At 34.7% G+C, this 25,569-nt stretch overlaps 3 protein-coding genes across 3 annotated transcripts; all 3 read left to right on the forward strand.

Annotated features, from left to right (window-relative positions):
• Nucleotides 1-1,076: 1,076 nt before the first annotated feature.
• LOC139812123 (ester hydrolase C11orf54 homolog) lies at nucleotides 1,077-5,160 on the forward strand. Its single transcript, XM_071776745.1, has 7 exons — nucleotides 1,077-1,197; nucleotides 2,061-2,194; nucleotides 2,572-2,670; nucleotides 2,761-2,930; nucleotides 3,146-3,434; nucleotides 4,509-4,717; nucleotides 4,996-5,160. Exons 2-7 carry the CDS (start codon nucleotides 2,077-2,079, stop codon nucleotides 5,158-5,160), a joined length of 1,050 nt encoding a protein of 349 aa, XP_071632846.1. The 5' UTR covers nucleotides 1,077-1,197; nucleotides 2,061-2,076.
• A 3,106-nt stretch (nucleotides 5,161-8,266) lies between these two features.
• Nucleotides 8,267-11,245, forward strand: LOC139811488 (uncharacterized). The gene is made up of 6 exons (XM_071775768.1): nucleotides 8,267-8,846; nucleotides 9,126-9,288; nucleotides 9,465-9,753; nucleotides 9,841-10,198; nucleotides 10,277-10,586; nucleotides 10,741-11,245. The coding sequence occupies exons 1-6, from the start codon at nucleotides 8,675-8,677 to the stop codon at nucleotides 11,045-11,047; spliced, it is 1,599 nt and encodes a 532-aa protein (XP_071631869.1). The 5' UTR covers nucleotides 8,267-8,674; the 3' UTR covers nucleotides 11,048-11,245.
• Nucleotides 11,246-13,864: 2,619 nt separating this feature from the next.
• LOC139812053 (uncharacterized) lies at nucleotides 13,865-24,505 on the forward strand. Its single transcript, XM_071776684.1, has 4 exons — nucleotides 13,865-14,239; nucleotides 15,320-15,394; nucleotides 20,438-21,935; nucleotides 22,492-24,505. Exons 1-4 carry the CDS (start codon nucleotides 14,225-14,227, stop codon nucleotides 24,111-24,113), a joined length of 3,210 nt encoding a protein of 1,069 aa, XP_071632785.1. The 5' UTR covers nucleotides 13,865-14,224; the 3' UTR covers nucleotides 24,114-24,505.
• The last annotated feature ends 1,064 nt before the right edge of the window (nucleotides 24,506-25,569 follow it).

The raw sequence follows: 25,569 nt of genomic DNA on the forward strand, positions 1-25,569 counted from the left end.
GCCATTTCTTGAAAAATCATCTAAAACAAAAAAACCAAAATGATTCTTAAAATAGATACTATAATCTAGTCTTTGTCGTAGCCGATTTTGAAAATATCAATTTTTGACAAAATGGCGGACATATGAATTTAACGTTGCAATTTTTGAAGGAAAAATTCTTTCTTAATTTGCCCATAAAACAAAAAGTAAGCAATAAAAAAAAAATCCTACGACAAAAACTAGATAATTATGTGTACAATAAGCACACAAAAATTCAAGGTAATCGGTTTAGTGGTTTTCGAGATGTTTTGGGTACCAGTTTGAGAAACGTGCACGGCGCGCGTCCAACAAAAACGTGCACTCTTTCTGCCATAACTTCGTTATTTCTTGAAATATTTACTTGAAATTGTCACCACATATTCTTCAGATCCTAAGCTTCAAGAAAATTGCGAAAACGCAAACGAAAACTGCAAAAATTCCATACATCATTCCATACACCATTCTAGGTGTATATGCCCCCTTAAAAAATTGTTAAGCCATAATGCTTCCATTGAATAACTTACTCTTGTTGGACGATGTCAGCGTCAGCATCGTCGCATTTCACTCGGTAAAGAGAAAAAAAAAGAGAAGACAAGAAAAATTGATTCAAGAAAGTCGGGTTCTTGCGCTTAGTGCTTTTCAATATCCGTCAGCGTTTTATCGGTGATAGCAGCAATTTCGGCAATAAAAGTGTACCTGCAAGTTTTGTTCGCACGAAGCAACAGGGACAAAGGAAAAAAGGTACAAAAGTTTATTTTTCGACGAGTAACTACAGAGGCAAGTAGAGACAGTTATGTATCTGATGAAATAATAAGGGTCCATTTCTCATGAAACAAAATATAATATCGACGAGTACGTTGACTGTGCGAAACAAAGCTCGATCGACATCAGACGCCGGCGGCGCTAACCATTAATTTGAAAGAATTTCGACAAAACTCGACCTGTTCCTCATTAGTTTATGACCTTTAGGACATTATATTTGTATATAAGCCACTACCACATACCTTCTGTTATGTTTGGAAGGAAAACACATTCTTACCAAGCCAATGTTTCATTTCAGTTACCAATCTTGTGTGTTCTGCGAAAGGAATAACATCACTCTCTAACGATTTGGTAGAATAATTCAGATTTAAACATCTCTCTGCAATTGCAATTATTTCTCTCACGACGTATTTTGCAGTAAGTATAAACCCCATTATAAATCCTCATATATTTAGGTACATCCATGCATGATGTTCAAATGTATAACTAATATTCCTTTCACTACATTAAATTATGTTACCGAGGTACGTAAAATGTTATGTGAAACATTACGTCAAATCATCAGTAATTGCTCTATCATTAAAATACGTTGTATTTAATGTATTCCACAATACGTATATTTTCCAACACACAAATTTGAATTATGTTATGGAAGTTATATCTACTCCCCAACTCCCCCCCCCCTCTCTCTCTCTCTTTCTCTCTCTCTTTCTCTTTCTCTTTCTCTCTTTCTCCTTCTGCTTAAATATAATTATTTCAACTGCTCATCTGTTAAAGCGGTTAAAGGAAAGAACAGAGAAAAAAGACTCGACACGTAAAGCACTGTTTCCTTTGCGAAACTTATATAAAATTTCATTTTTACAATATAATTTACAAAAATTAATGCGTTAGTTAAAAACATGAATAAATCAAATTTTATTTAAGCTCAAACTTTTGATAAAAATAATTTGTTCAATTTTATATTTCTATTCCAAAAGGAGTTTGTTAAAATTTAAAATGCCATTACAATTTATACAGAATCCATTTATTGCTTGGATGATTTTTAATATGACTCGTTAAAATAATTACATTTTTCTACAACATTGTAACATAATTATGGTTTATATATTACGTTATTATTAATACTTTTTTATTATTTTAATCAGCGTTATCCTTACATTATAACTATTCTCTTATTAGTTCTTTAATTATTAATCTCTCAAATTTATTAATTCTTCAATTAATACGTTACGTTTTAATTAAATTTGCTTATTTAATAATTTTATATCAATTCTGATAAGCTGAGCACAATACAAGATGGCAAGATGCAGGATGCAGTATGACAACGTAAATATGCAAAACGATGATAATTTCCCAGAAGTCATAGATATGACATGCAGCTTGCATCAACCTGATCTCGAGGAACTTGTCTCTGGTACGTACATGATATATGTGTAATACTTTAACCATCGCCGAACGATGCCTGGATCTATTCGGATCCAGATGTAAAAAATTAGTCTGACCGTTCGGTACTTGACAATGTGTGTGTCATTTGTTTATGTTAGAGCTGTCTCTAAAAGATAACAAGGCGACCTGTCCCGAAAAGATGTATTTTCTAACAGATCGGCTGATAGAAACTTATTTGAAATAAATCAAGATCCTTGTTTGACAAGAGGAAAGAATGGATCCGAACTGCACCAGGCATTTTACTGCACGGTTGCTGAAACCGCCAGTATTGTGCAAATTAACTAGAAGACACTACCAGTATTGTATACCTTATATATGTCTTTGTATTATATTATGTCATAATAGCTATGGAGTATGGTTTGGCTCCTTACTTTAATCACGTCGCCGCCAGTGTAGTTGAATGTCCTGATCTGTTGGCCCCTCCGTATTTTCTTCGCGCACCAGGTAAGAAATCGAAATTCATTTTTCAAATTTATTTAAATACATGTATTCGATTTTGCCTGCATTAAAAATACAATATCTTTGCATTTAAAGGAATATGTGGCGATGCGCAAGTAATAGAATTTGGTAATCACGAACATTTATATGACCCGTCAAAAAATAAGAGAGTATCATGGTTTCTTCCACAATACATAAATCGATATACAAGAGGGTCTTGCTTCGGCATCGGAAACACTATGTCACGCGAGATACCAAATAAAAATGTAAGTACACAATATTTCATGCATATTAGGAATATACATATATATTAATTCCTAGAGTATTTGAAAAATATATTATCTTATTGTTGCTATAAAAGTGCATTACTTTAATTTTAATTAATGTATCACAATATTGGTAATTCAATTTTAAATAGGCTTCTATTTTATTGTTCTATTTTTATTTTTTGTAAACATTATTGCTGTAATTTCTGCTACAGGTCGGTATGAACTTTATGCATTCGTCGGAATCGGAAGAGCAATTAATTGCTCTCAATGAGCAGGAAAGCAATTATATTTTTCTAAACGAAGAAGGGCAGGTCGAAACGCAATGTCATCCCTGGGGTCCTGTATATTGCGATCTCTATGGTAGCGTTTACGTTTGCAATGGCAAGCAGGATAAGGTCCTTGAAGTGTACGTAAAAGGAGGTCGCGACCCTAATGTGGAAATCTTAAACGTAATCCGGGCCGCACTTCGCCTTCATTACTTAATAGCTGATACTCGTGTCGGTATGATACAACCCTGGTAGCAAGCACTCGTCATTTTGACGTCAATATTTGGTCATAATTGGTCAGTAACGTCATTCGTCGATTAAGTGACGTATATTTAACGTCATGTTTTAATACGTCAAAAAGACTTTGTAAAATGACATTATATAGACGTTTAATTGACTACCCAGGTAGCAGACAGTCGTCATAATAACGTGATTCTTACGTCATTTTTTCACAGTATTTTTCACAGGAATATTCCAACATTTATAAAGTGTTTCGTAATTTTATGATTGACGTGGTGAATTTATGGTATAAGTGGATCTAGTTGCGTGTGTAATTATAGTTTTATGACAACTATTTCATGCAGTGTTATAACTATCAAGAAGATATCATTACAAGATTTTTGAACACTTTAAAGATGTACCTGTTATAGACAAGTGCAGTTAATAAGGATCGAAGCATCAGGATGAGAAGATCGTCACTGTCCACTGGATCATCGAAGTCAAGCGACTCGGGCTGCGTTCCGATATTTACTGCAAGTACTGAAAATCTATAGTTTACGTAACGTACACTATAGATTTTCAGTACTGACAGTGAATATCGGAACGCAGCCTCGGACGCGGTACTGTACTAGGATGGGTGACCGCCTTGAGAGTGGCTATACGCACATGGCATGTAACGAAACAGTTAAAAAAGCTTTTTTTTCTTACAATAAAGAAAAAGAACATTTTTTTATAAACGTTTATCAAGTAGACATTTTAAAATTTTAATTTCATAAAAAACATTTCTAGAAACCGGTATGTCGTACATTGGACCTATTTTTGCCGTCAATAAAACTTCAGAAAATGACGTCTTTGAAATGTGACTCAGGACCGTGAAAAATACGTCATTTTTACGTTAAACTTTAAGAATAAATGACGTAACATACGTCATAAAATGACGTAAGAATCACGTTATTATGACGACTGTCTGCTACCTGGGAACCTAATCAAATGTATCTAGTTAGTAGAAAAAATGTATCATCACAGTAATCAATAGTTAATTTCTAAACATCGTAACAGATAAACGAATTTTCTGTGTTTGGTCTTGCAGGCTTGAGCGGACTGCTTTTTATAACCAGTGGAAAGGTACTAGCTTCCGTTATGCCACGAACCTTTTCGCAAACTCGGTTGCAAAATAAGGAAGAAATTAATGGATGGAACCGTAATTTCGAAATTTCCGCACCTGTGGTAGTTCATGGCACAATGTTCAGCTTTAGCGAATTAAATATTATACATAACGAACGTTTATATCACGAAAAGGTATTTAAGTCATTGTATTATATACTTTTTATGTTCAAATCGACCATCGTTCAAATCGACATTAAGTTATAAATTTTAATATCTCTACAATTATTTATTATTCTTATCAAATTGTAATTCTTTTACACACCAATTACACATCACGATCAACGTATCAGTGTTATAGATACAAATTTTATGCGCTTGTCTTGCTGATTGTTTCGGCATTAACGTTATACACATATTTAAGTCTCAAAACTGATACATTGTAAAAAATTCATAAATTACATACTTTTTAGTTTTGTACGGTTAACGCGCTCAGTAGCCATATATTACGGAACCCTAACGAACAACTCAAGGGTAGTAGATTGTTTACAAGTACCAGTGCACATGAGATAGAATGCAGAGGATATTTCAATGTAGTGTCTAAGCTCCATCGCGTTGGAGCTGAAGTGGTGAAGTGAAGGAGGAAATTGATTTTTAATTTCTATTTCTGTGTTCCGAGCAACGTGGCCGATAATATTATAAATGAAATCTTATACAAACTACTCTCATTCCTCTTAAAACATTAGAATTTTTAACACTTAACAAAGTCAAATTCCTTTTTTAGGCATTTTTTAAATTTATAAAAGAGATCTACATTTAGTACCTTTTTAAATCCGAGGTAGGAAACATTTAGATAAATTATGCAATGAAATAACACAAATATTTTTTTAACATACACATATTTCAAATAAAAGAGAAATTAAATATTTTATATTTTAATTAATGTGCTGAGTAACAAGAAGACACTAACAAACTTAAAAAAAAAGAAAGATTGGTGGGATTATTTTTTATTCCTTATGTTGCAACAGCATCTGACAGCGACTTATATAACTGCATTTTATAATATTATAACGTTTTTTATAAAACTAAAACAAATTATAGTTTCAATTAAAAATTAAAGAGTTGGGACATATCCGATTTATCGAATGCATTATATTGACATCTATATTCGCACGTGTTCCGATTTCGTGGCATACCATAAAACTTGCTACTTATAAATAAGGGAAAACTAGAGAGGAAAATGTAGGAATGAGAGTAGAATCGACAGTTCTTCTTTTGAAATGGAAGCCGCAATCACGTATATAATGTTATGATTCTCACATGTTTATTGTCAAGAATGTCAAAGTACTAATAAATTATAACTAGAATAATAAACGTTTGATAATTTTTGTAAATTTCGTTTTTATTGAGATACTAAACTTCCTTTTTTAAGCAATATCAAGTTATTTTTATTTTAAATTAAGAAATATATTTGAAAATTGTATAGAAAATTAATAGACTTTATAAGAGACTGATTTATAGTCTATATATCTAGATTTATAATCTAATAATGTAACTAATCGTTCGTGTTTCTTTCTGTAAAATGTGTGCGTTGTGGCATATTATGCTACAAATTTAAATATAATTATGTAGATATGCTTATAGATAAATTAAATTATTAAAATATACTCTTTGAGAATAAAAGAAAGGAAAATTTGCTCAAGGATAAGGGCAAGTTCGTCGTCAAAATCATCTCTTGATGGAAATCGTGGCTGATCACGGCAATGTCGGCTGGGCTCGAATACAACGCGATTTCGATCTTTGTGAGACAACGGCATTTTTTATTATTACAAGTACTTGCGAAGGTAGTGATGAAGCTTACGTTATTCCAAAAGGCAAATAAAGTTCGCATCGATAAAGTATAAATGTTGCTATAAATATTCAATTATAATTTATACATATCCACAATAACATGCGGATGTACATATTCAGATAAAAAAATATTTTATTTCATTTTTTATTGATCAGTTGAATTACATTATGTACAAATATTGAATTAATCGGCGCTCATAATTTGCTGATATTAAGTTGACTAATGTATTTTATAATTCTTAATTAATTAATAGTGCAAACAAACAAGTAATAAACATATCTTTCAGTTAAATATTTGATTATTTATTGGCGTTTACATACAATAGGCAAAATATGTATTTCTAAAAAATTGGATATTATCAAAATATTATAATAAAAGCTTTATCTCTTTTTTCTAGCATAAATATATAATTAAAACAAATGTCGCATAAGAACTTCAGACTATTCATCACAATGTACAAAAAACAACTCTAAAAAATAATTAGATCAATCAGTAACATGGATCAATTAGCTGTATGACATAATTTTGTATGACTTAATTGAAAAAGATCGGTAACCATGCATAGCATAAACACCGGAAGACATTCAGTTTCAAATGGTTTATGCAATTTTTCAAAAAGACAATCAACTTAAAAAATTGTTAAGCCATAATGCTTCCATTAAACTTACTCTTGTTGGACGATGTCAGCGTCAGCATCGTCGCATTTCAAACTCGGCAAAGAGGAAAAAAAAAGAGGACAAGGAAACTTGATTCAAGAAAGTCGGGTTCTTGCGTTTAGTGCTTTTCAATATCCGTCAGCGTTTTATCGGTACTAGCAGTAATTTCGGCAATAAAGGTGCAAGTTTTGTTCGCACGAAGCAACAAGGACAAAGGAAAAAAGGTACAAAAGTTTATTTTTTGACGAGTAACTACAGAGGCAAGTAGAGACAGTTATGTATCTGATGAAATAATAAGGGTCCATTTTTCCTGAAACAAATATAATATCGACGAGTACGTTGACTGTGCGAAACGAAGCTCGATCGACATCTGCCACTGGCGGCGCTCACTTGACCTGTTCCTCATTAGTTTGTGACCGTTAGGACATTATATTTGTATATAAACCACTACCACATACTTTCTGTTATGTTTGGAAGGAAAACACATTCTTACCAAGCCAAATGTTTCATTGCAGTTACCAATCTTGTGTGTTCTGCGAAAGGAATAACATCACTCTCTGACGATTTGGTAAAATAATTCAGATTTAAACATCTCTCGCTGCAATTGCAATTATTTCTCTCACGACGTATTTTGCAGTAAGTATAAACCACATTATAAATGCTCATATATTTAGGTACATCCGTGCGTGATGTTCAAATGTATAACTCTAATATTCCTTTCACTACATTAAATCATGTTGCCGAGATACGTAAAATGTTATGAGAAGTAAACGTCATGTTAAGTTCTCTGTATTGCCCTATCATTGAAGTACATTTTATTTAATAGATTCCAAAACACGTACTTTTACCAACACACAAATTTGAATTATGCTATGTAAGTTATATCTACTCCCCCCCTCTCTTTCTCTCTCTCTCTCTCTTTCTCTCTCTGCGCGAATATAATTATGTCAACTGCTCATCTGTTAAAGCAATTAAAGAATATAAGAGAGAAAAAAAAGACTCGACACATAAAGCACTGTTTTCTTTGCGAAACTTATATAAAATTTTATTTTCACAATTTTATTTTATAGTTTACAAAAATTAATGCGTCAGTTAGAAACTTAAATAAATTAAAATTTATTTAAGATCCAACTTCTGATGTAAATAATTTGTTCGATTTTATATTTTTATACCAAAAGGAGTTTGTTAAAATTTACAATGTTATTACGATTTATAAAGAATCTATTTATTGCTTGGACGATTTTTAATAGGATTCGTTAAAATAATTACATATATTTTCCACAACATTGTAATATCATTATTGTTTATATATTACGTTATTATTAATACTTTTTTATTATTCTAATCAGCGCGTTATCCTTACATTATAACTATTCTTTTATTAGTCCTTTAATTATTATTACGTACGTTTTAATTAAATTTGCTACACTCTGATTTGCGCTTTTACATGACGCTGACGACGAACGACGAAGCGGTCAGGAGCGGTAAAACGTTCGTGTCCGTTGCAGAAACGTGATAACGTTTATTAACTGAGACGCAAATGTGGTGCCTGTTCAGAGGAATTCAACACCTCAACCTTGGAATCTGAAAACGTCAATTGTGAAGCTCGACTGATCCAATCGTCGAAGAAATTATCCGATCGACATGGAAGCGGTCGAGGAGAGCAAGCCCAACGTTCTTCGCGAGATCGCGAGTGAGAAGGAGCTGGCGCAAATCCCGAGAGAATTAACGAGGAAGATCAATGCGCATTTTAATGCAAAGTTCGAGGAGTTCATAACCGCCAAGGCGGTTTTCGAGACTAGCCGAAAATATTTGGGTAAGCTGGACGCGCCGTTTTGAATTTGTAACAGCTTCGAATATTTGAGGGACGCTCGTTTTATTTACATACTTTTGAAATGCCGGCGCTTTTTATGTACCTTTCTCGAATTTAGGTTCCTTCTAACAATACTTTCATTATTTACTCGAAACTCAATGTAAACTTCTTTAGTCTCAAACATCGAAAGCCATAATTCATGGCCAAAATTTATCTCAAAATAAAGAATTTTGCATAAATAAATAGAAGGCCGAGAACTTTATATCGTATGTTAACTTACAGAGCAAAATTTAGAGACGGCGCAGAAGGAACTTGCAGAGCAGAAGTTGGATCTTGACGAGTGTAGAGGGAAGTTGGAGCTAGCGGAAAAGAGCAATACAGAAGTATGTAGCAATCTTGAGGAAGTAAAAATTGAAGTGCACAGATTACAGGAATCTGTCAAACGGTAATGTCACATTCTTACAATTTCTAATATCGATATATAAAAAAAAATTTTATAATATTTTGATAACTAATAATATAATTACTGTATAAAATAGCAAGAGACTAATGTTTATTCTTAATAAAGTGTTATCAATATTTAATATCTTGTAATTGGATTTGATTTAATGTGGATTACAGGTTGGAGAAGGAAAATTGTGAATTACGTAGGCAGAGAGACACAGTTACGGATGAGGCTAGTGCATTGCAACTGCAAGTTGAAAGGCGAGATACCGAAATTGAAAGATTGCGTACCGAATTGTCCTCTTTAAGCTCTCAGCTTCAAACCATTGCGACCAAGTGCCAAACTCTTGGAAAGAAATACTCGCGTCGTATTCTATTAAAAAGTCATTCCAATTGTGTCAACAGTATGAAACTCTCTTCGGATGAATCCAAGGAGCTATCATATTGCAGTTTATCGGCGCTTCCTGTAAAGTATTATAAAAAATCTGTTTTTTATAATAATATTTATTGTAATGTTATTTGTGTATTAAAGTTTTATATTTTATCTTTGCAGAATGAAATACTACTAAAAATATTAAAAAATTTAGATCTGAAGACGTTATACCGCATGAGTAACATAAATAAACGCTTCAAAAATTTAACACAGGACCCTGAACTCTATACACGTTTGAACATGCAATATAAATCTAAAGAAAATATGTGCGATATATTTTGTTATTTTACACCTAGATGTAAATATTTGCAACAATTAGATCTTACAGGAAGCTACTTTGATGTTAATGATTTCGTAAACTTTCTTGATAATTGCGGCAGGCGTATAACGCATTTATGTCTAAGGAAATGCCATATAGGACAGTTAAATCCCGCCCTACTGTCCTTTGGAATTTCCTGGACATGCAAAAATTTGAAAGGTATATGCATATAGTATATGTATATAATTGTCAAGATTATGGGTAAATTGCATAACAACTAATGCAAATTTTTCTTAGTATTGGATCTAAGTGAATTAAATTGCGAATTTTTGTATCTCGAGAGGCTAAATAATTTGGAATGCATCAATTTGGCGGAGTTGGAAATTTCTACAGAACATATTTGCAAAACATTGCAAAACAATCCACAAATACGGGAAATAGAATTGGGAGATATGAACGATGCAATTCTGATAGAGTTAGGAAATTCGTGTCGTGACTTGGAAGTAATTCATACACCGTTGATCATAAGCACAGTTGGAGACATAACAATTCAGGGTATTAATGCTCTCGCTAACTGTAAGAATTTACAAAAAGTGATCCTTTATCTGTAAGTGTGTGTGTGCTACATTTTCTTTTAAAATACACATTATTGTATTCTTTATTGAAATTTGTTTGCTTCTCTTGCGAGCAGCTTGAAAAAGTTACATGAATTTTTTAATCGCAATTAAAATACTGTACTAATTATATGATTTTTGTTACAGAGACGAATGCCCAATTACTGATGACAGCATATTTAGATTACTTTCTTCTTATCAAGACTTGCAAGAACTTGAGTTGTTTTTTCCTGTCCTCAGTAATCACCGGTTGGAATTACTAGCGCAGTGCAAAAACTTAAAAAAGTTATTTATTCATACTGCGGAACTTGATATACCTGATAAATATTCCATTATTTTGAGACAATGTCCTAAATTGCAGGAGTTTTTTCTCACGCGGTGTAATGTAAGTGATCAATTAGTTAATCAATGGGAGGAAAGATATCCGCATGTGTCCTTCTATATAAGCAATTGATAATTTAATACTGATAAGGTCCTTGAAGTATACGTAAAAGAGAGTCGCGACCCTCATTTGGATATCTTGACTCTAATGCTGAACGCACTTTGCTGTCATTATCACTTGAGGGTTGATCCGGTTCGTGTCGGTATGATACAACTTAATGAAATGTATTTAGTTAATAGACAAAAAAGTATTATGACAGTAATCAATAGTTACGTTCTAAACATCGTGACAGATAAACGAATTTTCTGTGTTTGATCTTGCAAGCTTGAGTGGACTATTACTATTTATAAGCAGTGGAAGGGTAACAGCATCCGTTATGCCACGAACTTTTTCGCAAACTCTATTGCAAAATACAAAAGAAATTAATGGATGGAACCATAATTTTGAAATTTCCGCACTTGTGGTAGTTCATAGCACAATGTTAAATTTTATAGAAGATTAAATATTATACACGACGAACGCGAAGATGTATTTAAGTCATTGTATTATATACTTTTTATGTTCAAATCGACCATCATTAAGTTATAAATTTTAATGTCTTCACAATTATTTATTATCCTTATCAAATTTGTGACTTTTTTATATACCATCAGTTACATGTCACGTATCAACGCATTAATGTTATAAATAAGCACTTGTCTTACTGATTGGTTCGGCATTAACATTATTTAAGTTTTAAAACTAATACGTTATGAAAAATTTGTAATTTATATACTTTTTAGTTTTATACGGTTAACTCGCTCAGTCGCCATATATTACAAAACCCTAACGAACAACTCAAGGGTAGTAGATTGTTTAAAAATACTACTGCACATAAAATGGAATGCAAAGAATAGATCAATGTAGTGTCCAAGTTCCATCGTATTGGAGGTGAAGTGAGGCCCTTGATCCCTTGATTTTTAATATTTATTTCTGTGTTCTAAGCAATGTGGTCGATGTTATTATAAATAAAATCTTATACAATCTGTTCTCATTCCTCTTAAAACATTACAATTTTTAACATTTAACAAGGTCAATTTTCTTTTCCAAGTATTTTCTAATTTTATAAAAGAAATCTGCATTTACTTAGTATCTTTTTAAATCCGAGATGGAAAACATTTAGACAAATTATGCAATAAAATAACACAAATATTTTCTTAACATACACATATTTCAAATAAAAAAGCAATTAAATATTTCATATTTTAATTAATGTGCTGAGTAACAAGAAGTAACAAGAACTAATAAACTTAAAAAAAAAAACAAAGATTGGTTGGATTACTTTATTCTTTATGTTGCAACAGCGTCCGACAGCGACTTATACATATATAACTACATTTTATAATATTATAACTTTTTTATATAAAATTAAACTAAAACAAATTATAGTTTCGACTAAGTTAAAAAGTTGGAACATATCCGATATATCAAATGCATTGTATTGACATTTATATTCGCACGTGTTTCCGATTTCGTGGCATATCATATAACTTGCTAAATACTTATGGAATTAGGGAAAACTAGAGAGGAAAATAAAGAAATGAGAGTAGAATCGATAGTTCTTCTTCTGAAATGAAAGCCACAATTGCATATGTAATGTTATAGTTCTCACATGTTTACCCAAATAGCAAAGTGACATCAAGTGACGTCAAGTGACGTCTTAATAACGTCTGACGTTTATGACGTCTATGACGTCAATAAGACGTCTGTAGACGTCATCTTTGCTAATGGGCAGGGTTACCCTGCTAATTGGTATTGTCAAAAATGTCGAAGTAGTAATTTAAAGTTTATAATTAAAATAATACCGTGTTGGATAATTTTCGCCGTTGGTAAATTTCGCCATTATTGAAAATCTAAATTTTCTTTTTCAACAATATCAAGTTATTTTTACCGCGCGTACTTGGCGCGTGACACTACCGTGTCTTTTGAGTCTAAAGTCTAAATTAAGAACTATATTTAAAAATTGCATAGAAAAATAATTAATTTTATCAATCTAATAGTGTAACTAATCGTTCGCTTTCTTTCTATAAAATGTGTGCGTTGTTGCATATTATTCCACAAATTTAATTATATTTATTTAGATATGCGTATAGCTAAATTAAATTATATAAATATACATAAAAATAGAACATTAAGATGTAAATATTTAAAAAAATAATATTAAAGAATAATAGTAATATTTGCAATTTTCTATCTCAAAGCAATTCTTTCTTTGTATAATACACTTTATTCGTGTTTTTTTACTTCGCGCTTATCAATCTTGTCAAATATAATAAAATCAACCTTCTATTTTTTATCCCTCCTATCCAAAAAATCAATTTAATTGCTTCGGTGAAATCGAATGCCGTAAGTATAACGACGTGCATAACATTCGAGAAAATGAAAGAGAGGAAAATTGAAGAGTCATTAAAACCCCCTCTTGGAGCGGCCAATGTCACTTTCACCACCTCGTGTTCCGCTACTGATGAATATAAGACGACCAAAATCCAAACAAATAAAAGATTCTCAGTTATTCTGCATTATAGACGTATATTCTGCGTCTAATAATTTTTTAAGAGAAAAAAATCATTATTAAATTATATATATCTTACGAAATAACATTAAGATGACGTGCCTTCGCAGGATATTAAATTTTGGCAGAAAGATACTATTTCCTGGGAGATCCGTATGAGATCCTGTTTAGTTTGAAAATTAATTCCTGTTTGAACATGTATTCGAGATTTGCCGAAGGTTAATTTCCGCGATTCGGGGCTAATACGGAAAGCTGCGTCCTACGTCCCGTCGCATACCCATTGCTAATCTCTCTCTCCGAGCCATTCACCCTCCACGACTGTCCCTGCCTCTCTCCTCGTGGCTTCCTCCTCGCACGACGACGGGACCTCTTGCTTCTGCCCAGGTAAGCGACACAGGTGAGGAGCGTGAGGCATACATCGAGATGCTGGAGGGATTTCGTAGGTGGCTGCCGCGGCTTCTCGACTCTTTGGCGTGGGGATAACTGGAGCTTCGGCTTAAGTCAACTGTATCGCGTCAAGATGAAGTAGTACACACTGCCTCGTTGCGGAGTGCATGCGTCCGGACGTGCACGCGAGAAACATCGCGCGGATAGAGGCGTGCAAAGAGAATCGAAAATCGTCGGCGGCAAGAATACGCGGAGAACTTGTGCTGCTCGTTCCCGAAACTCTTGCTCATTAATGCATTAAGGCAGAAGATATGAGACTCTACGCTGTGAGTTAAATCGGTTTTTATGTTTCTTCTTTCCGCACTTTAGTAGAATGTTTTAATTAACTAATTGTAAGTCTAAATGCGAGGACATTTTCATTAGGAAATTTTCATATTTAACATTTAATATTTTGACATTACGTATTTGTATTTTTAAAATAGATTCCAAATTCTGAATAACTGTAAATTAATGAACAATAAATTAATATAAATAAATGAATAAATGTAAAGACAATAAATGTAACCCGGTCTTTATATATCAAACACTGATTACAAAATCAAAGAAAAGTATATGTATTTGTTTCGCCAATAATTAATAAACGAGAAAGACTCTATTTTTATATTCGACAACGTTTGGCAATGTCGTGACAATTCGACCATTGGTTTTGGTCAGATTAATCGTCAAGACTTTTTCGACCATGGGTTTTAGTGGTTTTTAAATTGACCCATGGTCGAAAAAGTTTTGACGATTAATCTGACCAAAACCAATGGTCGAATTGTCACGACATTGCCAAACGTTGTCGAATCTAAAAATAGAGTCTTTCTCGTTTACAAAATTAAATTTAAAAATATAATATATAAAATCTAATTTCCATACTTTAACTTTATTATATTAATTATAAGTTAATTAAGAGTAAGTGTTGACAAAGCAATTTAAAACTATCTTAATTGATTATATATTACATGACTTTCTACACATATATTTATTTACGTTAGATTAATACCTTAAACTAATTTATGTTAACTGTAATCTTTAAAATCAATGAATAATCATGATGATACATCTTACTTTTATTAAAAGAAACAAAGAGAAAAAATTTTATTTTATGAAACTTATTATGTAATAAAAATGTAGTTTAATCGTCTCAAAATCTTATTATTTTATTTATCTATTATTATACACAGATATAAATACAAAAAACTGTAAGATGAAAATTTTTTCCAAAAATTAAATTGTATTATACTGTATTTTTACGACAAACTGCATTTTATAAATTTACGGTTATCGATACTTTTATATTAAAATCTAGATAACTGTGCCATTTTTTTGACGCACGGAATGTATTATAATTATTCTCCTTACAGGTTGCTCTTATAACATGGGCGTCATTCGTAACTGCATCTTCGGAACATAACACCGCAAATTCGAATAATGAAAAGGTAAACTCGGCAAATAGTATTATATTATGTAAATCACTAGCAGTGAATTTTTCTGAGAAAGTTATTAAAATATACCGCTTTGTTATTTACTTATAATAAATTATATATCTATATCAAAAGTTACAATTGCTCTTTATCTTTAGTTACTTTAAACAGTTTTGAGCAAAAAAAATGAATAATCCAAAAGTTATACAAGCCTTGAAAAAATACAAGAAAAATATTGTGCACAGATGCAAATTCTTTCTATCTTAATTTATTTCTAATCGGAATTTGGAACGTTTTAATATGAAACCGAGAAAGTGATTTTGTGGATGGTCAAAAACACTGTACGATCGAAAACACTCGTAATTAAATCTAGATCGATGGTTCCAATACATGGTAGAGAAAGTTCGAAGATGATTGAAGCGCGTGTCTCGTCAACAGAGTTTCTTCTGTTAATTCCGACAGCTACAGCCGTAGGGGGGCCGTAAGGATGAGCCCTAGAGTTTAGGCGAATAGAGTACTTACAAACATCCTTAACCTTGGGGCATAGAAATCTTTAACCTCGATCTACTTGCAGCGCGTCATTCAAGTGCTACTTTACGTATAGGCGCGACGAGCCGAGATGAATTACAGCTGGGAGCTAGCGTGGACTGAGTGAATGTCGTGGTCTCGAGAAATAGAGAGAGAGAAAGAAAACATTTTCACTTGCAACGTGGTTTGTGCCACACACGAAATAGTTCATTGCCTGCGGTTCCCACCTTTTCTAAAATGTCTTTCGCGAAGCGCCAGCCGTTCCATTGAAAAACGCGAACAATTAATTTTTCTTCACACCATTCACATCGCTGTGTATAACGATAAAAATCGATAAAACGAGATATTTCTAATTCGCGAATAATAGGTATATAAAATATAAATTAACCCAAAATTAAGTATTTTATATAAATAACAAGTAATATATATAAATACAAAAGTTATTTAATTAATTTATAAAATTAGATGAGTTTACGCCAATGATTAGAATTTTGAAATTTAATTATTCCAGAGAAAATAGTGATCAGGAAAGTCGAATACTTTCGCGTACATCTTTATTTGCATACTTTGGAAATTTTCGTGTCAGAATGTACTTTGCTTTGCCTGCCAAGAAATTTCTAGTATAGAATATAAAATTATCTAAGAAGTTTGTTACGGATGTAATATCATTGTCATTTTGAAGAAGAGATTCATAAATGTTAATCGTATTGTCAGAATACCACGTATAAGATAAGCTAAAGAAAAAATAATCACATAGTTTCAAAATTAATACAAAAATAAAATAATATAAAGAATGAGAGTTTCAAACTTTATAAAAGCATCATAAAATTGACAATTATTTTTGCATGCAAAACAGAAACTTCTCTTTTTCCCTTTCTATTTCTATTCATTTTCTTCAATTAAGAACGATCCATTGTGTGTGCGTGTATGTATATGTGAAAAATAATTAGCACATACATTTTTTATTTTGAGTGCTTATGAGATAAATATTAATTTATTAATTTAACAGTTTGCTCATTGAAAGTGAACGCGTTTTCCTGTAATAAAATTGAAATCTCCAGATTTCTTTATACTCTCACGCGAAATAAAAACACGCTTCAAACCGTTTAAGGATAAACGGTGAAAATTTCGCGTCGGGCAGTCATGAGTCGCGTCAGCGGGTGATTTAATCGTAGTTGTTTCGAGCGCATTCCGGGTCAAATTCATGCAATTGCTATTGTACAAATACCGTGGCTGAATTAAGAGGCGCGCACTGGCGGAACGTTGTCAGGGACAAGGTAAAATGCGACAACGGGCGGAGAATGCGCCCGACGGGCACGAAGAGCGTGCATTTTTTTTCGCGTTAAAAGGAAACTCGCCAGTGAAAGTGGCCACACGCGGACGTAAATTCGTTCGCTGCGCCGGTGATTACCGTCCAACGAAATGCACCATCGCGCACCATCGTATGTTACACAATGTCATGCAACGTAGGGAAACGAATCGATCGACGTTTGTCAAGTGTACGATTGATAGCTGCGCGACTGAAATTTTCCGGTCGGAAAGCTGAGAAAATTATATCTCGATCGACTATTTCAAATTCGTGAAAAAAATCGGTTAGATTAATGTTGCATCGTGCGAGTCTTTTCAATTTTACTCTTTCGATTCATTTAGTGACATTTTTGGGTAACAAAAAAAAAGAAGAAAGATTGAAAAAAGGATATGCATTTGCGTTAAGATGAGTCATTCTCTATTATTTTTTATTTCATTAATAAAATATGCAGATATAACTTGATGATTATTTATTTTCTTATGACAGGGGAATAATATATGGAGAAAGTTGTTTTCGATGTGTTTGTATATATAAATCATGTACCAAACTGGAAAGATAAGGCCACTCGTTCTTGATGCATCAGACTATTGGTACCTCGGCGAGTTGCCTCGAAGTTATGGTTACTTTATTAACACATTTGCCCCACAAAAGCTTCTCTCTGTGTGTGTGTGTGTGTGTGTGTGTGTGTGTATGTGTGCATGTGTGTGTTGTTCGTTATTATTATTTTAATGCACCACTTCTCTCCATATCCGTGTCGGATAAGCCGAACCATAGTCAATTATATGTCTTGATTTATTCGTAATATGTATGCATCCATGCAGTATCGCAGATCCGTAACACACGCAAAAAGTTCCTGACGCTTCTAGTTCACTAAGAATACTGTTCAAACTGGGTCATTGGCAAAACAAAATATGAAAAATATTTGAATGCCATAAAAGGCAGACAAATCTCAAAAGTATAATATAATTTTCTCTGAATATCATACTATTATATATAATAATATTTCTTCCAGAAAAGGTACATGGTATATAATATATATATGTATATTATACAAAATCGAATAACTATTTGTATAAAAAATAGTTCATATTTCTAATAAATAGTAATTTATTTATTAAAAGTTAAAGAATTTTGCCACATTAAGTTTTAAGAATTTAACAATTAAGCAACTAAATTTCGTCAATTAAATTCAAGCAAATCTATTGTAAAATCGTTTGAATTAATTACACGAAATTTGAAGCGTTGAAAAATATAAAAATTACAATTGAAAAATGGAATATAAAAGAATTTTATATTTAATAATACCTAAATATATTATTTAATATATTTATATTAATAAATAAAAGAACGAAGTAAATTCGTAATGAGATTATTATCCATTCTACAAAGAGATATAGCTTCAAACCTCAATCTAATCGAATTTACTTCTCTTCTTCATTACGCTATGAACCGCGTTCAATTAGAAATACCAGAAACACGTGTTTTGTGAAAGAAAGCAAAATATGTGGTTTCGGCAAATAAGGAGAAAGTAAAGGGTCCGCCGTCGCCGCGTCGTTGGATTGAGGACGTATCGGCTCCGCTTCGTTCTCGCTGGACCATCGGGATTTACTCGACTCTCACTGGTTTTTCTTTTGCGCGCGCGATACAGGAATGCGGCGCATCTCTTTCTCGTTTCTCCTTTCTTCTCGCTCGAACGCCACGGGAGAAAGGGAGATCGGCGTTGGTACCGTAACTGCACCTTTCTCTCGCGCCGGGCGACCGCCATCAGACGCGTTATTTTCAGCCACCGCGCGCCGCGCCGCGCCGCGCCGGCCGATCTCCCGCGCGATGCGGAAAGATCGCCGCGCGGGATTACGATGGGAAACTACGGGGTGCCGCAGATTCTTTTTAATGGGTGTGTCCGTTCCATATAGCCAGAGCTTTTCTCTCAAACTGTTTTCGAAAACTGGTTAATTATCTAATTATCTCTCGCAACGATAGATATCTGCTTAGTGAAACTTACTTTGACGGTTTATTTTACTATTCTTTACAAATTTATCGATTTCCATGTCCATTTAGTCCTTTAAGAGGCAATAATTAACAGTCATGGTTTTCGAGAAAGTTGGCCGCTCGAATCGTGATAAATGATCAAAAGATTAGCTACAAACTTTTTTGAAAGTGTTGTTCTTTCGATCACACTTTTGCGCGGTATATACATGTAACATGCGTATAATATATCAGCTACTATATTAGTTTTTTATCTCGCAAAAAAAGCATGTCGATATCGTTGCTTGGAATAGTCGAAACACGTTTATCGTCGATTTTTATCCGTGAGTGCGCTATACCTCGCGCTTTTTACGCCTTCTTTTTGCAAAATCTTCTGGGTCACCGCGATTTGCTTCGTTTGGAGATCCGTGGCGCTTAGATACGATCGAGTATCTCGTATCCTCCTCCGGTCAACAACATCGATATCAGGTCAGATACCGCAGAAAGAGTTTAAAAAAGAAATAAATAAATGATTTCAACGTGATAGAATGAGGAAAGTTAACGAGCGTTCGAAATAATTAAGGCTGCTTGAGAAAATGAAGAAAAGAAGAAAGCTTCCTAATATTGTGCAATGAGTTACATAGCCGGTAATATAAATTTTCCCGCAAACCTAATTTATGTTAACATTCTCATGAAGATGAGTGGAAAACGATAATCATGGTTGCATTAATATCAGATGAGTCTGATGATTTTATTTCTATAAATCATTACCTACATAAAAGTTAAGGAATAAAAGTATATATGTATTACAAAATACAGTAAATAATATTTCATTATTAATGTTTTATTTTTCAACTTTTTCGGAACTTTTAGTTCTTTTACACAACATGCTGTAAAATATATAAAATTCACTTTTGGATAAGTTATCAGTATAAGCGTACGCGAATTCATTCAATTTAATATTTATGTATCAATAAGTAATCAATAATACTATGCTAATGCAAATTAGTAATAATATAATGTATATTAAGTTGCGGTAATTGAAATAAATATTTTTCTTAATTAACAAAACCGATTTACATTATATAATATGTTTATTATATATATGACAGTTCTATTAAATTTTTACTTCTATATAGCATTTCGTGGGAAATAATATATGTAACTTTCAATTTTCCAACGTAATTTTTATCGTAAAATTATTCCGAGTAATTGTGAATTTTCTAGACAATTATTATAACTGATTTATTTTTCAGGCTGTCGATTACACGGATTTGCCGGGGAAACAGATAGTGCAGCCATACATAACGGACGTAGAAGCGACGAGTTCTGAGCAGACAGGCACCGAAGATCATTCTGACGATTTCGCGAATACCGGATTAAGTAGATCAGCAGTTCACGCCAGCGAGGAGAGAGGATCGAATGATGTTTCCACGACCGATTCCTCCTCGTCAGGATCGATTTATGCGACGCCGCTCTCCGAGACAAGTATCCGTTTAGAGTCAACCGACAAGTATCCATTTGGAGAGTATCCAAGTGATCCAAGTCACGAGTCGGGGTACACCGAGGATGCGCTCCTTGTCGAAAATGCCGGCAATTTCGGAGAAAAAGTCCAGGATCAGCCGCGTGACGGAACGATTGTCAGGACTGTCATTCAGATCAGCGAGGGCCGAAAGGACGACGAGCACGCGAGCTTTCCAAAGCCTTACATCAACACTGTATCGCCTCTCGAAAATGAAGACACCCGTAAAAGGCCATACGCGTCGGCTACTCAGAAACCATTTGTGCTCGCAGTAAAGGAGGAAAGTAATTTGGCAGATGATTCGTTTTCTGACGACATTAAGTTGAATTCTGAAACGTCCGCGGAGAATTCTGATGAAGTTTTCAGCAAAATCACAACGGAAAGCTCGCCGTCGAGCAATATCGCTTCAATCCTCGAGAACGACGTCGTGCCTGAAATTCTTCCAACGCCACTAGCGAGATTATCTCGAGCGCGTAATGATACCGCGGACGAAAAAACCATAGAGAAATCTATGGAGTCTGCAAAAAAATCGGAAACCGTTGTAAGAACGTCGACGACCGTGGAGATCATTCCTTCGTTTCAAGCGAGATTTTCAGGCCCCATCGTAGTGGCCGACTTACCTGATAGAGAAACACGGGAGATGATTGCTGATTATATGGACGATGCATCCGAAACCTATAGACAAGTCGAGAACGCCGAGATTATCTCGGAGACCAACGCCGAAGGCTTCAAAACGGCGGCTTCCGCCAGCATAACGTCCTCGGCCATGCTGAACCCTCTGCAAGTCGGGATCACATTGGTGAACGCCAACCAAGCAGATTTAACAAATAACAATGAACAATCTGCCATGATGAACATCGAGGAATATCCCCAAGATGATCCCCAACAAGATTTACAACGTCTAGCAACTGTGGATGAGGATTTTGTCAGGGACAATGGGAACCAATCGCTTATCGATTACCAGGATGAGAGTTTTGAACGCGACGAGGTCGAGAAGCGTGCTGAAGTTGACATACAAAAAGTTCCCAACGACTCCGTCGAGATTCAAAAGTCCGTCGAGATCTACCATACCGCGCCGGTGCACGAGATTCATTATCCCCCGGAATACATTCAACAGACTACGAACCTCGGTGTCATCGAAACGAACAATATTGGGAGTTCGCAGAGATCGGAGCAGCCGTACAATCAGATCGAGCAATCAGAAGTGCGATCGACTTACGATAGTTATCAAGGTAATATAAGCTTATCGATCGATTGTCTCATCGTTTATTTATTTATTTTATTTTAGTTTAATTTTAATTTAAAAAAAAACAATTATTAATGAATATTAGAAAACTCTTATATCTGAACTTTAATTATCATTTAATCACTTGAATTTCAATTATAAAGAGCCATTTTAAGATTAAAATTATGAAAAATGTAATAGGAATATATTAAAGTAAAAATAATACGTCTGTATTTTATTTTTATTTATCATTTATATATTTTATTTTTATACGGAACTATCACTATTCCGCTCAAAATCCCATATGAAATCTGTGATAAAAGAGAATTGCCCCAATAATAATTTCGAGATGACTCGACTTTCACCAAATTTCTTTAACGCGAAAAAAGTCTATATGACGCAAGCTTACACACTAACGTACAACGACGGACTAATCTCGCCATATGCGCGTCATAATACTCGCATTATCAAATCACGCATCAGCGCCACTAGAAATTGCCCGTTTTCACCCATACGTGGTGGAATGCGGTAGACAATGCGTTAATATACGACTTCCGTTCCAGGTAATGACCAGGGCGAAAAGAGCGTCGTTAAGGCGCACGCGTCCACGTTCCCGCAGAAGCTTAACCAGTACGAATACAATGCCCTCGAAAATGACGTTGGCAAACCGACGGCTTCGGCCGTGGGCGCCGAATATTCGTCGAGTACTCACGAGCAAACATCCCTAGAGTTGCAGCCAACGTTCAAATACAACAGCATGCAGTCTGTCGGTCCCGTTCTGTTCGGCCCGAATCAATTTGATGACACGTTATACGATCAATCTAATGTACGACATAATTTTAACGGCAACGATAACGGCATACCTCCACGCGTAAAACCCGTTGAAACGGCCACGAGGCAAGAAACAGCGAGCGAGCTCGTAAATTCGTACGTACCGAGTACGTATCAGTACTCGCAATTGCAGCAGCCGCAATCAAATCAACCGTACGATCATCAGCACTCATTTCGATCGCCGGAGATAAGGCGACCGGAGGTCCCGCATCTTCTTCTCAGGATAATTCCCGAAGGATCGCCCGCGAACGGTGGTTTCCTGGTGCCGATCCCGCGGCCTTATCCGATCGAGAAGATTATCGAGAAGACCGTTCACGCGCCGCATCCGATCGAGATCGAGAAGAAGATTCCGGTGGAGCGACTGGTCGAGAAGAAGGTACAGATGCAAGTGCCGGTACCGGTACCGGTACCGGTACCTTTGCCGCAGTCGTATCCCGTGCACGTGCAGGTGCCGCTCAACCGTGTGATGGAAAGGCCACATATCTATCCGCTCCACATCGAACGGGTGGTCGAGAAAAGGGTGCCATATACGGTCCAGCGATTAGTAGTGCAGCCGCTGCCTCCTCCTTCGTACCCGGTGCATGTGAGACTGCCAGCGGCCAGCTACCCGGCATACTCGGCGGCACCGATCGACCAGCAGCCGGCGCACGCAACGGTGCCGATAGAAAAAGCCACGGAGAAACCGATGACTTCCTCGCGGCCCTCTCGACCGTACCGCGCGAACACGGACAGGCCGACCGACGGCAGTGACCCGATCGAGACCAGATTTACGAAATATTACCCGAAGCCGCAGGAAGCGGTCTTTGCCGGCGAGAACGCGAATCTCCATGGTGCTGCCGGCGGCCTGACGTTCAGGCCGCAGCCGTTACAGAACGTGTCGCAGTTTTACAGCATTCCCTACGGCAAACCGTCGGCGTACGACTACAATATCGACGTCGGCAAGAATTTCGTTCCCACGGCACACTTCTCCAACGTCAAACTGGTGATACTGCCGAAGAAGTTTGGCAATCACGTGATCCTGCGACCGCACACGGCCGCGACGTCGTACGCGGTACCGTCCTTCGGACGGCAGTTCCTGTACAATCTAGTGGAGAAGGATAAGCAGGCGGTCAAGGATGAGTACGTGGGTCCTGCGCCGCCGCGCAAAACCTCGCAGAGCAAGATGTTCTCGCAAATAAAGTCGCCGCAATTCTCCACGAGCTCTCAATCGTTAGCTCTGAGAAAATCCAGGCAGCCGGAAACGCAGCATCATCACGGAAGTTTCAGGCAATCGAAAATGGAGTACGGCTTCAAGCCGCCTATGGTACCGTCCATTCAGTACGACGAAAATACCGCCAGTAAAGTAGAGAATTAATGTAACAGCCTATGCTAGCATTAGTAACGTTAAACAAGCGTCTAAAGTGCGCCATAAAAAATGTCTAAGAGACTTTCCAATCTTTCAAACGTTTCTCGCAGCACATTTTATACGGTTCTTGCACTCTTGCGCTATTTGAATATTTCAAAATGATACGTGCGATTGATCTATTAAAAAATAGATATTAATGTATGGATAGAAAAAAGCCAACTTACAATACTGCCTTCATATATCAATGAAGATTTATTTGTAACACAAATTTTAGTTTTTATAAATACTTTTTATAAATATATATTTATTATTAAAAATTATCTTTTTCAATTATTTACTGCGTTTTCTAATTTATTTCGATTTTAATAGTGACTTTAAACGGTTTTGCAATTTACATTATATACGCGTTATATCTTTATTATATTTTATAATAAAACGTTATATCTTGTATTTTATATCGTATTACCATATAAGTATCTAAAATTATTTTGTTATTGTTGGAAAGAAATAAAAAGCGATTTGCAAGTATTATAACATATAAGAAAATTTTTGTGTGGTAATATTGTTAACTACAAATAGAAAACGATTTATTACTGTTATTAATACTGTAATGTAATACGATAGTTATGGCAATGGAATGGATGCATGTGTAAGTTTTGTACAATATATTTTCTATTTTTATACGTTATTTCTTACAGCATTGTTTATTTCATACATTCTCATTCTATTGTTATTACATTTTTTACTATGTATTAATTTTACTTTTACAAACTTCTACATATTATATATTGAATATTATATTGAATTTTTAACTTAAAAATTGTAAAGAAAATTAATACTTATAAAAAAACGCAATCTCCCTCTTCCTCTACTCTCTGGATATGATAAGTGTAAATCAAAATAAGACATATATTACATATTACAATCTCCCGGGAAAAAAAGATTACACCAATCGCGAATGGCTATAGTCGCGCATAAGCACATAAGCTACACTTTACAGATTGCTTAATGTAACTTAATGTATGTTAAATATATCATTGCCAGCTTTATGCTATCTAAATTGATTCTAAAACTCCTCTTTTGCCTTTCACACAGTCACGCCTTTTTCACTTCTCTAACAATCATAAAACATTGGTAATTATAAATTTTATCAGGAATAATAGAAAACAATTTTATGTATTTTATGAAGCGAGATCGCACCGTGACTCTTTTACGTGATGCGATTATGATAAACGCCATTATCTTGAAATGAGCAGAGAAGGAATGCTATACACTATAGGCATATAGATTATTTGGTTTTAAGATGTGATTGAAAGACTACGCGAGATATTTTGTGTAATAATGTTAAGTCGTGTCATTTTCCTTGTTTGCTGTATTTTAATGAGTGATGCCGTGACTGCGTCGAAACCATTGTCGATTTTATTGATAGAGACTATTCAGTTGCCTAGCCACCACATCAGAATTT

The sequence above is a fragment of the Temnothorax longispinosus genome, chromosome 4, assembly GCF_030848805.1.
Source record: "Temnothorax longispinosus isolate EJ_2023e chromosome 4, Tlon_JGU_v1, whole genome shotgun sequence".
NCBI classification, from domain to species: domain Eukaryota; kingdom Metazoa; phylum Arthropoda; class Insecta; order Hymenoptera; family Formicidae; genus Temnothorax; species Temnothorax longispinosus.

Excerpts from the sequence above, each read along its gene's own strand:
- LOC139812123 (XM_071776745.1), top strand. The coding sequence starts at position 2,077 with ATGGCAAGATGCAGGATGCAGTATGACAACGTAAATATGCAAAACGAT. Across the intron at positions 3,435-4,508 it reads AATAGCTGATACTCGTGTCG|GCTTGAGCGGACTGCTTTTT; the intron begins GTATGATACAAC and ends TTGGTCTTGCAG. Across the intron at positions 4,718-4,995 it reads AACGTTTATATCACGAAAAG|TTTTGTACGGTTAACGCGCT; the intron begins GTATTTAAGTCA and ends CATACTTTTTAG.
- LOC139811488 (XM_071775768.1), top strand. The coding sequence starts at position 8,675 with ATGGAAGCGGTCGAGGAGAGCAAGCCCAACGTTCTTCGCGAGATCGCG. Across the intron at positions 8,847-9,125 it reads GACTAGCCGAAAATATTTGG|AGCAAAATTTAGAGACGGCG; the intron begins GTAAGCTGGACG and ends GTTAACTTACAG. Across the intron at positions 9,754-9,840 it reads GCAGTTTATCGGCGCTTCCT|AATGAAATACTACTAAAAAT; the intron begins GTAAAGTATTAT and ends TTATCTTTGCAG.
- LOC139812053 (XM_071776684.1), top strand. Across the intron at positions 15,395-20,437 it reads CAAATTCGAATAATGAAAAG|GCTGTCGATTACACGGATTT; the intron begins GTAAACTCGGCA and ends TTTATTTTTCAG. Across the intron at positions 21,936-22,491 it reads GACTTACGATAGTTATCAAG|GTAATGACCAGGGCGAAAAG; the intron begins GTAATATAAGCT and ends CTTCCGTTCCAG.